Source organism: Bombus huntii, chromosome 13, assembly GCF_024542735.1.
Source record: "Bombus huntii isolate Logan2020A chromosome 13, iyBomHunt1.1, whole genome shotgun sequence".
Classification (NCBI taxonomy): Eukaryota; Metazoa; Arthropoda; class Insecta; order Hymenoptera; family Apidae; genus Bombus; species Bombus huntii.
Window position 1 is genome coordinate 11,588,599 of NC_066250.1, and position 13,971 is coordinate 11,602,569.

Here is a 13,971-nt window from a genome sequence, read left to right on the forward strand (position 1 = left end):
GTTGCGATGTTCAGGAGAACTTTTACCCAACCACCCATTTGTTGTACTAATAAACAATCACGTTTTCGTATCTACAAAAATACTTGCTTTCTTTCACTTCGCGTTTTGCGTCTAATTGTATTAAAAACGAATATACAGCTTTAAAATTACGAAAAATATATTGTTATATAGCCGAGAACCAATTTATCCTAAAAGCAAAATTGTGCGTTTAAGTTAGGACGGGAAAAATTGTACGCTAAAAAGCCAAGCGTCTCGTGTTCGAGACTTCGATTTTTTTTTGTAATCTGGATTATCGACGTGAGAATGTCCCATCTTCTTCAGGGCTTTTCATCGATACAGACAAAAGGTAATTCGAAACTTAATACTTTAATTCCTATTATTCATAAGTAACTGTGTTTTTACAACACAAGTGTGAATATCATCACACTTTCGATAATTATCACGAATCTTTTGACATGTACCAAAGCGCTAACAACTAGTATTTGAACAGAGACAACGATGCATCTATTCCATTGTTGGGGATCAAATACACACAGCTGACTACTGGCCATTATTCACTTACTCTCCGTTTACAACCAGCTGCCCAATATTAGTTTGGCAGGCAACATTCGTGATAGAATTGTGTACTAGCAAGGTCAGCTCGAGATTTACAACCTTGAGAAGGAAGCAATTTGCACTATTCGATCATGCAGGCCACAGATAACGGCAGAAGTTTAGCATTTCTGTAGGACAACGGCTACCAAGCAATCTGGTATATCAATGGAGACTCTGACTCGAGGTTTCTATACAATTATTAAGTCATATACCCATACGCGAGTATGAATCAGACTTGGCAAATTGTATTTGGATTTGGATTTGTATAAACTTCTACGGAAAATTAGTTATAACATCATACATGCATACAGTTTCCAGATCATAATGTCGATTAATTTTGGGAGAAGAATACGAGAAAGGTTAAGCGGAATGAAATGTGAGCCATTTACGATACTAAGGGACTAATATTTTCGTGTTAATTTCATTAAATTTTTATTAACATTACTACACACGGATTTCTCAAGAAACATTTGCAAAAATCTCGTGCTGAATATTTTTTAGAACAATAATAAAAGATTTTCTTAAAAATTTCTTCCTTTTATAGTTACTTTTTCTGTTCAAAATACTTTTTAAAACAGTACAATGCTTTAAATACTTTTTATACAATCTTGTTGTGTAGTATCTACTGTGTAATTTCTTTAATTGTATTGGCACGAAGTCAACTCTCCAATCGTTTTAATGAAAAGCCGATCGATCGGCTTTCTTTTTCAATTAAAGTAAGTAGATAGTACTTATCACTAACCTTTAAGCAAAATAAGAATGATTAAAGATTATACGTGGATTACGGAAACTTTTAATTTACAGCTGGCAGAATAAATGACGTAAATTTTAGTTGGATAATGAATAAATAAGGTAGTATTGCTAAGGCATTAAATGTATGAAAATTTATTATTTTAATTAACAATATTTAAAACGTTTTGCATATGAAAGCTATCTTTATGTGAAGCTCGTACATATTTTATTTGGAAGTAGAATTTGTCATTTTAATTTAATTCAATTACTTATCTTGTATTATTTTCACAATAATGCACATCTGCAATATCTCTTAAAAAATACTTCATGAATACGATATGTTTAATTAATCTTTAATTAATTATTAAATGTAAGTTATTACTTACCGCAAGAAAAACATTAGTAAAATGTTCTGTGATCTGCAACCTGGAATGTTCACTGATCCAGAAGCTCAAAAACACTAGATACCGCGGTATCAGCATCGGGACGCTTCTAACCTCGTTTCAAAGCTGCTTTAAGTAGCATTCCGCAAGCTTAGCAAAACCTCGCTTCTATTGCTAGCCACCGTTTCGAAACATATATTAAAGACTGACATAAAACCATCGCGTGACCGCCGGGAAAAGTTCGTTCATTCACAAACCATCGAACATCGTGTAATTGATACTCATCAAACATGGTAGAGTATACATACAACTTGCATATTGTTTGTCAAGTATCAAGTTTGTTAAGAATATACGTTTAACTTCTTAGATATGGCTGAATTTTGCGCGGAGCTGTTTCTTTGTACGGCAGAGTTTGACGCGAATTACGCGTAGACGATACAGCACTGCAATGTGTGACGGATAATACTGTTCCCTGCGCAAGCACACTGGGATAAAAATTTTGATAATTAAACTATAATTTTTCTTAAAGATATGATGCATATACTTTAACTTTAATAATTTATTTTAAGAATTAATAATACAATTGAGTGTGATATATTTTAAAGCACGGTACGACACGTACACCCACGTCACAACTTTCACACTCATAGCGCGATAGTGTTTTCCAAATTGCTCTTCGTTTTCTATTTTGACGCGACATTTTGAGGCTGAAGATTCCAAAAAATTAGAAGAATACAGATCGGCATGTTAAAAAGAGCATCGAATAATGATATATTTATATTAACGAAAAGCAACGATTGATACCTGACAATGGCGTATCAAAAACAGAGACTATATATTTTGTCTGCATATTGTTAACACTGTTATAAAATGTTGTTACAGAAAAAGTTTAAAGCAAGACAAATGAAAAGAGATCATTTAGTTCAAACGGTGAGCGAACAAGTCAGTAGAGTCAGCCACTATAGCGGCGCGTCGTACCTAAAAGGTTAAGAACTGAGATCAGAAATTCTCTACCATTGTTTTCGTTACTCTTGAGATAAGGAATCTTCACGTCTTCCGCTATTTCTGCTAAGAAGTCATAACATAACAGTACACTTGATAATAACACTGGTCTATAAAATTTTACTTCCTTTTATCACGTAAAATTTGTTTCCAGTAGCATTTTGTATGCTGAATTCATGTATGGATTCTATCTGTTTCCATCACGCCTGATTTTTGTGTGCCATACAGCATCATTATTTAGTAACTCGTATAATCCTACGTATTTGAAAATCGCGGAACGTTGCGTAAAATGTCAGAATTGCTGATTTCCTGGAATATGTTGCTCGAAAGACATTCCATTTGAGTATCCAGCTACGATCAACCAGTATATCAACACTCCACTTGGTGTGGTATCGTTTCTCCACAATATGAAATGTTCTGATGAAATCGCTCAACATGTTTGTCAGTTACAGCACCAAGATTTTCCGGGAAAACCCCAGACGAGAGTTCGGGAAATGGATTTTTAAGGACATGTGAAAACGAAATATCCTCTTGGGTTTTACACTCTCATATTATACACTCTCATATTAAGGACATCTCTCGAACGGTCGCAAGATCAGCCCTGGGCAATTAAATAAAATTATTATTTGCCTCATATATAATACGATCCTTTGCTATTAGGATTTCATTCTTTTGAATATATTAAGCACAAATTAGATTCACCCTATATACTTATACTACTGTTGACAAGTAATACAAAGCATTATTACATAGAAGGTATGGGTGATGGAAAAACACGTAAGAATCAATGTAAATGTTCCGTGTGACAAAAATCGTGTAATCGTATTCGATGTGCTTTATTTTACTGAAATACATATTGCAGTTTTTAAAACTAATCTTAATTTTACTTTTAGATTATAGAAATATAAAAACTACAATTACTGATTTTTGATATTTACAATATAAAATGAATGAAATATGAAAAGAACTATTTCCGTGCACTTGTATAATATTTAACACGATTTTAAAAATCTCAATTATTACGATATTTAATTTCGCTCCTTAATTTTTAAACCGCAACATATGCATGTGCTAGTAAATATTTCTTAAGTAGATCAACACACTAACATAAATTTCCATGCGAATACCTTCCTATTATGTGCACATGTACTTTTCTGCAGTCTTAAACTTCGTCTACACTGATAGACATTGTCTGCAGATATTGTCCGCCAACAGTCGCCAGAAGTTGTTCTAGTAGACTGTCTGCAGGTAATGTCCTTTGTCCAGTAGGAGTAGGCTGAGTACCAGGCGTGTCATTGAGTTAGGGATGTGTTGGAGATGAAATCTATGAATGTTGAAATTTAGGAATCTTTGTAAGGTACAAACCTTAAACTTTTTAAATCCTGATTTTTAAAGAATAAATACATACATCCACTTGTGAAGTCGCATATCGTATAAATAATTAACATTGTAATGACGAAAATAATCTTTTACCAAAAAAAAACTACCCCAGGATTTAATGGCTTTTATTTATTTATGTTTTTCAACCATCTCAAAGGTAACAGTTTTTCGACATAAATACATAGGTTCGTAACTTTTTATAGGGAATGTCATGACCGATTAATGTATTAAAAAATGATTCTATTAAAAAGAAACGAAGTTGACCTTTGTTCGATTTCCGAATTGTTTTTTATGATATATGTACAAAGAGATGATACGTGACTTTGCATTTTACAGTGATTTCGACGAACAACATGCGTTTTTAAATTTTTTACTTTCGTCTTCCCTTGTCTCGATAACAAATACTGTATCATACATCTCACCACCGTACAACGGAATCTTTGCTTCCCAAACGGGATAAAAAGCACATTCCATTTACATTCCACCCGCAGACATTGTCTCTTGTTTTTCATTGGAACGAAAAACAAAATAAGTGTTCACGGACTTTTCTTCGGATGACGTATGTTTGTCGACTATTGTCTTTCAGTGTGGACTTAGCTTTACTCAGCATTTGTTATCACATGTAACCTTATCGAGTCAACGCAAGAATGAAAGTTGCAAATAGCATAGTAAAATTTTGATGAAATTACTTCAAAGACGAGCTTCGAAATATGTTTTCTTAAACATTATAGTGATAAAAAAAGAGACATTATTATCACTAGCCATACATTTACACGTATATGTATATATAATTAATAATTATAATACAATGGTGTTGTGGCTTTTTTCGTAAAACGATGTCAGCCTATTCTATGTGTAAAAATAAGAAAATATATTATATATTTCTTTAAAAAGTTACAAAACAACGATATAATATAACAACGGATTAACGATTTTTTGTTGAATAAAGAACAGAAACAGATAAGCGATGTTTATATTTATTCTACTTCAAGTAGAATACAAAAAATTAAGAAATACAAAAGTTACATTTATTACATAGTGCATTTCTTTATGATCTTTGATCTCGATGTGGCGTATTAATTCTTATCGTGCAAACTATTTTTAAAGTTTCTCACAAGTAGTGTAATATAAAATGATCTCGAGATAGAAGCAATTGATCTTGTTCGACCTATTCGTTATTCGGGTAATTTTCATCTATTCGCTAGATTCCAGGTAGTAAAACGGAATAAAACAGTTTAAAACTTTGGAGGTTTATTCGGATACACTCGTTGCATGATTATACAATAATCTGATTTTTATTAGAGTCAATATGCAGGATGCGTTAGAAGCATATCGAACTTTGTCAGCATGTTTGGTAAATTATTCCGAGTCAAAAAGATCGTATACACTTTGAGTTTTCGCCCATACGTTTTCGAGTTATTTCGAAAAATATTATAGTTTCCATATTGTAAATTCGACCAACTGCGGGGAGACGTAATCGCTAGGAGAGACGTCAACGGGGGTCGTAAATCCCCGTTACGATTAGAACAATCGACACCACGAATTGATCGATCCCCTGATTTCCGTTGAGATAATAAGGGGTGATTGAGTTGGTATAACACTGGGATTCACAGTATTATAAAGTATATATTTCCAACACTTAGTTACACTGACGTAGAGAAATAAATAGTTAACAACTTGTCGCACGAAGATGCGATAGATATGTACGCTAGAGCAGGGCTCTTATAATGGAAATTAATGTGTCAATGGACTTAGCACTATGATATGTTTAGGAGAGAAGATGTATGTTCGACAACACCGAGAACCGACAAAAGATGTGCGTGAAGTATGTGACTCTCGCGCTATGTGTCGACTGCCGCGTTAGGCGTTAGTTGATAGACTGTTTGTCGCTCTTTTTTTAATACGGAAGAAAAGTTCGGTGCGGGTGTGCCCCTGTGCCTAAAGAACGCGGATTCGTTGGTCCCACTATCGTTAGGAAAAGTGAGGGTGACGAACCGCGGTGTCGATTGGTCATGCTGCACTACTGCTCGAAGGGATGAGTAGGGAGTCTTCTACCATCGTGGTGCGTAAATGACTGTGTGTGTGAGAAAAACCTAGCCTGTTTTATTACAGGGCTATTCGGATTTTCCTAATGGGTGCATACCCGCTTTCTCCGTGTTTTAAAGGCGACTAATAAACCCAAGGACACCTCTAAAACCGACTGTGTTTCGAGCATATTTTTAGGCTTTAGCAATTCTTCAAGACAATCGGATTGAAGACATATGGCGAAACAATGCAGGGAAGTGAAAGTTATGGTGGGTCCTTAGGTTTATTGAGGGTCGAAGTGCCGTTACGCAGGTCGGTTGTTGTCCGGTCGCGCGGGCTGGCGTGCAGATGTTTTAGGCGTCGTAACACATATGTTATGATGTATATGCTATAGTAAAGAAAGTTATTGTAGTTCAATTTATGCAGTAGTCGATGATAATTTTCTAATTAAACTATGAACGGTAGCGTATTTTTTAAAGACACCGAACTTTATTGCTATTATTTGCCAACTTTCTGATTTACCTATTTAGTATTGGACGTGTACCGAATATTCAGGTGTTTTGCTAGATATTCAAACGTTCCTTTTACTATATTCGATTCGGATGATTTTATACATAAGGGTAGGACTATTATCTATTTATCTATTCAATTATCTATTTAACATCACTTTATATTTTCAATAAAAGTTTCTGAAAGAGATACCAACAACATAGAAACCTCACAAAAAAGATGGTTTTCGGAAGATGTTTGTCCCATCATTACATGTACCTCGTGAAATCATGTAACTTTGTCTTAAGGATCCTTTTCATAAAGTCATAAATATAACGGAGATATGTGGATGCTATCATTTGAATAACGCACTATATATTCGACATATACTAAATATTTACATATTTATTATAACGAATTTGACAAAAATGATTGGAAAAGATAAATTACAGTTGAGCTTGCGTAAAAAAAACTTAGTTACAACTTAGATATTTAAAAATACAAAATTCAAATAGTTTACATAACTAGAAATAAGCAATCAATTTCTAAGATATTTAATAATAGAAACATATGAATTTTATCATTTCACTTACACAATAACCTAACAACTAACTGTGTTTAAGTTATTTACAACATGTTGTTTATCGTAACACCATAAGTTTTTATTTCTTCAGATATTGCAGATTACCTTTGAAGTATGGTACAAAAATAAACTTTTTAGATACCAGTTTCTCATGAAAAAGATGCTAGACAAAAATTCATTATCAATGATGAAGAAACTTGAGTATTTTTAGATTCCTGATTAACGAATAGTGACTTGAGTGAAAATTTGTTTTTTTTAACAATATTTGGGAACGAAAAATTTACGATCACTTATAATTGCAATGTTTTTTATATTTGGCGAATTATTAATAAATTATAAAACTTGAATTATTTTCTAAGAAAGTAATTGAATTTTTTAATCGTAAAATGTTATTTTGAATCCACTTGAAGTTTGAAACACTCACTAAGAAAAAGATGGTGCGTTAAATTTAGAATATTAATATCGTTCTCTTAATATCGTTCCCAGAGGAGCAAACTAAAATTTTTATTTAAGATATTATTTAAATCTTTTTGAACTAACCTGAATTTTAAAGTAATTGGAATAATGTTAATGTCATTCTAAAATCACTAACCACGATGAAATCTTTGCCAATTAAGAATTGGTGTTTTTTTGTTCCCATGATTGGTCATAGTTAATGCTTTTGTATTTCGCTCTTTGTTTTTCGGCCCGGTATGTTAAGAAAATTCGACTCATCTCCGATAGAACCTACGAAAGTAACAGAACTTTTTGGTTCAGAGAAAGTTGACTGAAGTTGTTCTAATTCTGTAATACAAGATCAAAATTTATCTCAAATCTACAATACGTTAAAACAAGCTCAGAGATATAAGTATGCAAGATCCAGTTGAATAACATATGTAGGAATGTTTATTATAAATTAACAGCAAAGACAGTATGATAAGCACAATATTGTTACACTCTCACAAAATCAAATATAATATCGCGTTTCACCAACTTCTCTCGACCACGATTAATTCAACTCTGACAGCATTACCACGCTCATTTTTCCTTTAACAAACCTTGGTAACGCTCACAACACTCCTTGATAACATTAACATATCTTGACAACGTTTATAAACAATCAGCCACATCTTTCCCTAACGTCACACCATCCCATAACTTCGGCCATTCTGACAAACACATCTGCCCTCAGATGTGCCCAGTAATACTAATTACACTTGCGCTCCTGATTTCTTCCTATTCTACATCGATTAACAGCCTCAATGGATAAGGATCATCATTCGTTGTCTTCAAAAACGTCACCTTCTTCTTGAGCTTCGGCCTTCCTGTACTAATAACTCTTCTACTGTATTCCGACTAAGCGCGTCCACATGACGCATCGCCGTACCTGGTCTATGCTCGATTTTATAATCAAATTGTACAATTAAAAGTGCTCAATGCGCCACTCGCGAACATACACCTTTCTTTTAATATTTTCTATCGTTTCTGCAGCTTTTTGTAACTGCCCTTTCAAAGTACTTGTACTGTGTTCAAATTACTTTTTCATATCTTCTATCAACGTATTCTTTTCTCCAAATCTTTCGTCGCACGTTCTATTTCTGTCCGCCAACTTTTCTCTGATTCTTTATGAATCGCGCTTTCTTGTTGATTTTCTTTCAATTTTGATTGCAATTCAGTTTTTTGATTTATACATTGCTCCATAATTATTCTTTTCTCTTGCACCTCATTCTCAAGATTATTTCTACTTTCTTCCCAATTTTTATTGCGACTCTGTAAGTCTTCGATTTGCTGCGTTTCTTGAGTAGTAGCATTTGAGACTTCATTGCGAAGACGTGTCATTTCTTCTTCTGTTTCGAATAATTTTATGCTATCACGTTCTAGTTGACCGACACGTTCTCTTTCTTCCAGCAACAGCTTTTCGATATCTTTGATCTTATTTTCATTTACAGTATTTATCACAAATTGCTCACTTCTTTCTTTCTGAATATCATCCTTGTTAACAGATTCTTCCTCGAAACGAAACTGGAGATCTTCACACTTCCTCTTCTCTTCCTCCAATTGTAAAGCAAGTGCATTTTTCTCTTCGAGTAATTTTGAAAACGCAACCTCCGCGTCAGTAACGGTTTTTTGCATTTTCTCGCGATACTGCTCATATTCTTTTACTACTGAAATAAGCGACTGTTCTGCCTGATCTGCTTGATTTGCGGCTTTCGTAATTCGTTCACGTTCTAAATCTCGTTCTTTTCGGAGTGTTACGACCGTTCGCGGAGAGACGCGGTCGCGAGGAAAACGCGTCAGCGAGAGGCGTAAATTCTCGCTACGATTCGGTGAATCGACGCCGCGAAGTAGTCGTTCCCCTGTTTCGATTAAGGTAACAGAGGTGGTTAAATGAATATGACACAGTAGTAAGTTATATTTCACCGTTTATTCCAACAACTTATAACGAAGACTATTACTAAATTATTATTACTAAATTAAGATCACTTCCTGTGTCTATCTTTGCCACTACATTCATGTCCATAATCTTTATTTGCTCGATTCCTCTTTTATTTTCATTCCGCCACCCATCACAACGCGTCTTAACCTTTAGTATATTCGCATAGTTTGTTGAAATGTGTCCGAATTCTCTACATTTAAAACATTTAGGACCTCTCGATTTGTTTGGACATTCAGCACTTACATGTTCTTTATCGCCGCAATTATGACACCTTCTATATTTCACTACACTTCCAGATTGCCTGTATTTCCTGTTGTCCTCAGCTCTGACCAGTCCCACAGATGACTCTGCTATACGAGATTTTTGTTCCTCATAGGTGATTAGATTTTCCTTAAGTTCTTTCATTGATTTTGCCCCATATAGTATTGCCTTATTGACTTCTTTGTCTCTTATTCCTTCTACGATGTACCGCATTTTTGCTGCTTCTTTCATATTCATGTGACTAGCTATCCCAAGCATACGATACATGTAAGCCGTACATCCTTCGTCATCTCGTTTTTTCGTCTCTTGAAGTCTATGGTGTATTTGCCAAGTATTAAATTTTTTCGAAAATTCTTTTATTAGACTTCTTTTTAATTCACATCAAGTTCTAGCATGGCACTCATAATTCACAAATATTTTAGCTGATCCTCTCATCAGCTTTTTTGTATAGATTACTTTTTGTTCCTCTGTCCACATGCTTGCCGTTTCTTCAAATGTCCTGAACCATTGATTGATATTTTCGTTGTTTTCGTCCGTGAAAACTTCTAAGGCGTCTTGGACATCATGAAAATTCAATGTTGTTCGCCTACGTGTCTTTCTACAGCATTCACAATTCTGATGTCCATCTCGCACGCTCCTGCGTTCACTTTCACCCTTTTCATCGCCTTCCGTTTCACTCTCGTAGTCGGTTTCTTCCTCCGACGACGCATCTTCTTCTAAGGCCGCCTGTAAACGCTCACGTAATTCTACTTTTCTTCCTTTTGTCTCTAGCCCCATACTAGCTAGACGTTCTCTCAATTCCTTCGTCCTAAGCCTGCCGAGATTTTCGCCTACATCTCGATCATGCTTAGTTTTTGGTTTAGTACATGTACCTCGCTTCCCGCGGACCTTTCACTACTCGCTTGTTCTTTAAGATTTGATTGACCTGCACTAAGTGCTCTATTTAGCCTGGCCACCAGCACTGGCCTTGCCCCAGATATCGGTAGATTCATCTGAGCAAGCTTATTCCTCAATTCTTCCATTGTTAAATTTTCCTCGCTCGAAAATTGTTCCTCCTCACAATTTGCCATCTTTAAATTCACAATAATTTCTTCAAATACACACAATATTATTCACAACAGCTAACGATCTTTTATCACACCGCTTCCCGAAATTTAGATTGGCACGATTTAAAACTGGACGAACCCCCAATGTGTAGGAATGTTTATTATAAATTAACAGCAAAGACAGTATGATAAGCACAATATTGTTACACTCTGACAAAATCAAATATAATATCGCGTTTCACCAATTCGCTTATCACTATTTCTACGTCACAGCAACACGATGAACTTCTCTCGTCCACGATTAATTCAACTCTGACAGCATTACCACGCTCATTTTTCCTTTGACAAACCTTGGTAACGCTCACAACACTCCTTGACAACATTAACATATCTTGACAACGTTTATAAACAATCAGCCACGTTATTCCCTAACGTCACACCATTCCACACATATACAAGCGGGTATGAGGTAATTTCTTATGAAAAAATAAGAACAAGATATACAATAAAATTTTCTCATATAACGCTTCGTTTCCGAGAAAATCGAGTTCAAAAATTTGTCGAGTAGATATTTTTGGAATATGTCTAATTCCAGACTGAATAGAAGTAAATAGAAATAAATAATCAACAAGAAGTTATATTGTATACGAAAATAGATCGAAAATGTCGAATAAAATTTATTCACAAGCTTTGTTACTAAGAAAATCATGTTTAAAAATTTATCACATACGTGTACTCGGTTTATTCTTAATAAAACTCTGTTCAAACTCTGTTCACGTCCAATCTTCTTTAAATGAAGCCTTAAACGGACAAATTTTATTCTATATTCTTTACTTATTTTTGCATGTAAACTAACCTTCTGCTGATTGTTTATTCACCTTCAGTCAATAATTGGCCAGGTTCAAGTATACTTGAAAAATTTTCACACTCGGTTTTTTTCATAACTAAGCGTCGAACAGAAAAATGTATTCCATAGGATGCCTTGAAGTGTTTGGGACAAACCTTAGGAGTAGGTAATACTCATCAAAATAAGCAAAAAGGTCTGAATAAACATGAGTCGAAAAACCATTAGTTTCGATGTTACGTTCTTACTTTACGGAAGCGTTGCTGGTGTCACATAGGAGACACAAGAAATCACGAAATTGGCAGATCACCGGCGATCTCCTCGCATCGCAGTTCGAACGTTTCACAAATAAGGTAAAGAATTGAACTTTAGATATAGTAGTAAAACTTATCGTACGAATTCAACAGAGTGACGATTCAGAGTGTCATAACAAAAAGGGTTTGGATTTGGCAGGGTTCTTATACTGAGGTTCTAGTCCTTCTGGAGAAGTTATCATCGAGCGTATATCAGAAACGGCTATTCCGTTAATATCTGATTATTGTTTCGATAGCTGTTGCATGCAGGATGTTTTGTCTACCCTATTACTGCTTCTGAGCGTGTGACACTGGCCACCTCACGGCTGTTGGATTGGAAAGATTAACCCAAACACAAGCCTGATACATCGATGATATCCACTTTTAATTGAATTATAACAGACATTTCTTACAATCTCGAATATGCACGTTGTGCATGGACCTTTAAGTTCGCCCGAATCTTCGTTTATAAACGGAAAATAAGCGGCCGGTAGTTGGTAGCCGATACTGACGCATACCCTACCATAACCGCAAAACTATTGACACGATTCACTGTCCGGTATCAGCATTTCTTCGCGAATATCTCTACCTACCTATTAGTGTAGGAAAATATTATTCAAAATGTTTATTTACAGTACATAAAAAAATCACCGAAATAGGAGAGTAGTTAGCTTTTCTATTGTTTCATCCTTTAAAATTTGTTAAATTTTGTATTTGTCAAAAGCGGCAGTATGTTCATATATTAAATTTGACAATCTAAAATTAAAATATCTGCTAAATTAACGGATTTTCGATATAGATATATATATATTTCGATATAGTTAATTATACTTTTACTATAATTGCATTCACAGCAGTTTGGAACTTTTCAGTTAATGCTATAATTTAAAAAATTATCGTCCACTAAGGATAATTTACTGTCTCAAATTTACTTCTTATTGCATGTGCATATGTAATGCAATATATATTATTTAAGCATAAATTCGTAAGGAAAAATGTTTTGCAAATGTTTTTATTTAAGATGGAAAAAGGTAGTTTTATGTAACAAAATTTGCACTCAACGTGTAGTTCAGTTTGAGTCTGTTTAAAATGCCCAAGGACACAATATAATTTTCTAAATTGACTTCACCATTTTTCGCAAGAAAAGATATCAGGTAAAAAAGAAACGTTCCCATTCTGGTGGATAAAGAAGGATATAGGAGAGATGGAAGAAGCTGACGATGCCTTGATGTTAATTATCTTCGTTTTATCCTTCTTCTACACAGATTTCCAGCCTTTTATCCACTGTCTATCGAGCTTTTAGTGGTAAGCGAGCCCCCATTCCAGAAATACGAGACTGTGATTCACTAGACGTTTCCTTTCTCACGGTTAAGTGGGTTGTCTAAACTCTTGTCGAAATAAAGAAATGAGTACGATTATTATAGAGATCCTAACAAAGAAGCTGTTACAAGATATTCGAAAAGAGTGTATTTTTTTTTTTTTTTTTTTTTCTTCAAGCAGACAGGCTACAAACTTCGATTCAGTAAGAACAATTACAGTGAATTATATGTTTACGGTGGCTCGCAAAGGTACTCGTACGCTTACCATAAAAATCTTTTACGTGTATACTGTACGTGTTACATAACATTTTGAAATTTCATTTACATTATAATGACACGCGATTGCGATGGTTATACTGGCAAAATGCGAACCCGATCTGACAATATATATACCAGTTACAAGATGTTTACTGCAAACTTACCGCTAGTAAAAAATTGCTGTGATATACATATACTGTGAAATACACTGTGATAGCCACACCATACACTAAGTATAGCTCGTTTATTTTTGTGATTTCTGCAAGATATGTACTTTTAGTAAATGTATCTTGTAACTTTTGTATACATTTCTACAATCGTTTCGAATTTTATCGATATACCCATG

At 34.4% G+C, this 13,971-nt stretch overlaps 3 protein-coding genes across 4 annotated transcripts in view; 1 reads left to right on the forward strand and 2 right to left on the reverse strand.

The window, feature by feature from the left end:
• The window catches only part of LOC126872660 (uncharacterized), a 136,286-nt gene that overhangs the window by 61,371 nt on the left and 60,944 nt on the right, over positions 1-13,971 (forward strand). The gene's annotated exons all lie outside the window — the stretch shown is intronic.
• The window catches only part of LOC126872661 (uncharacterized), a 308,769-nt gene that overhangs the window by 8,643 nt on the left and 286,155 nt on the right, over positions 1-13,971 (reverse strand). The gene's annotated exons all lie outside the window — the stretch shown is intronic.
• LOC126872674 (CAP-Gly domain-containing linker protein 1-like) lies at positions 8,707-9,411 on the reverse strand. The gene has a single exon (XM_050632801.1). It carries the CDS (start codon positions 9,298-9,300, stop codon positions 8,722-8,724), a length of 579 nt encoding a protein of 192 aa, XP_050488758.1. The 5' UTR covers positions 9,301-9,411; the 3' UTR covers positions 8,707-8,721.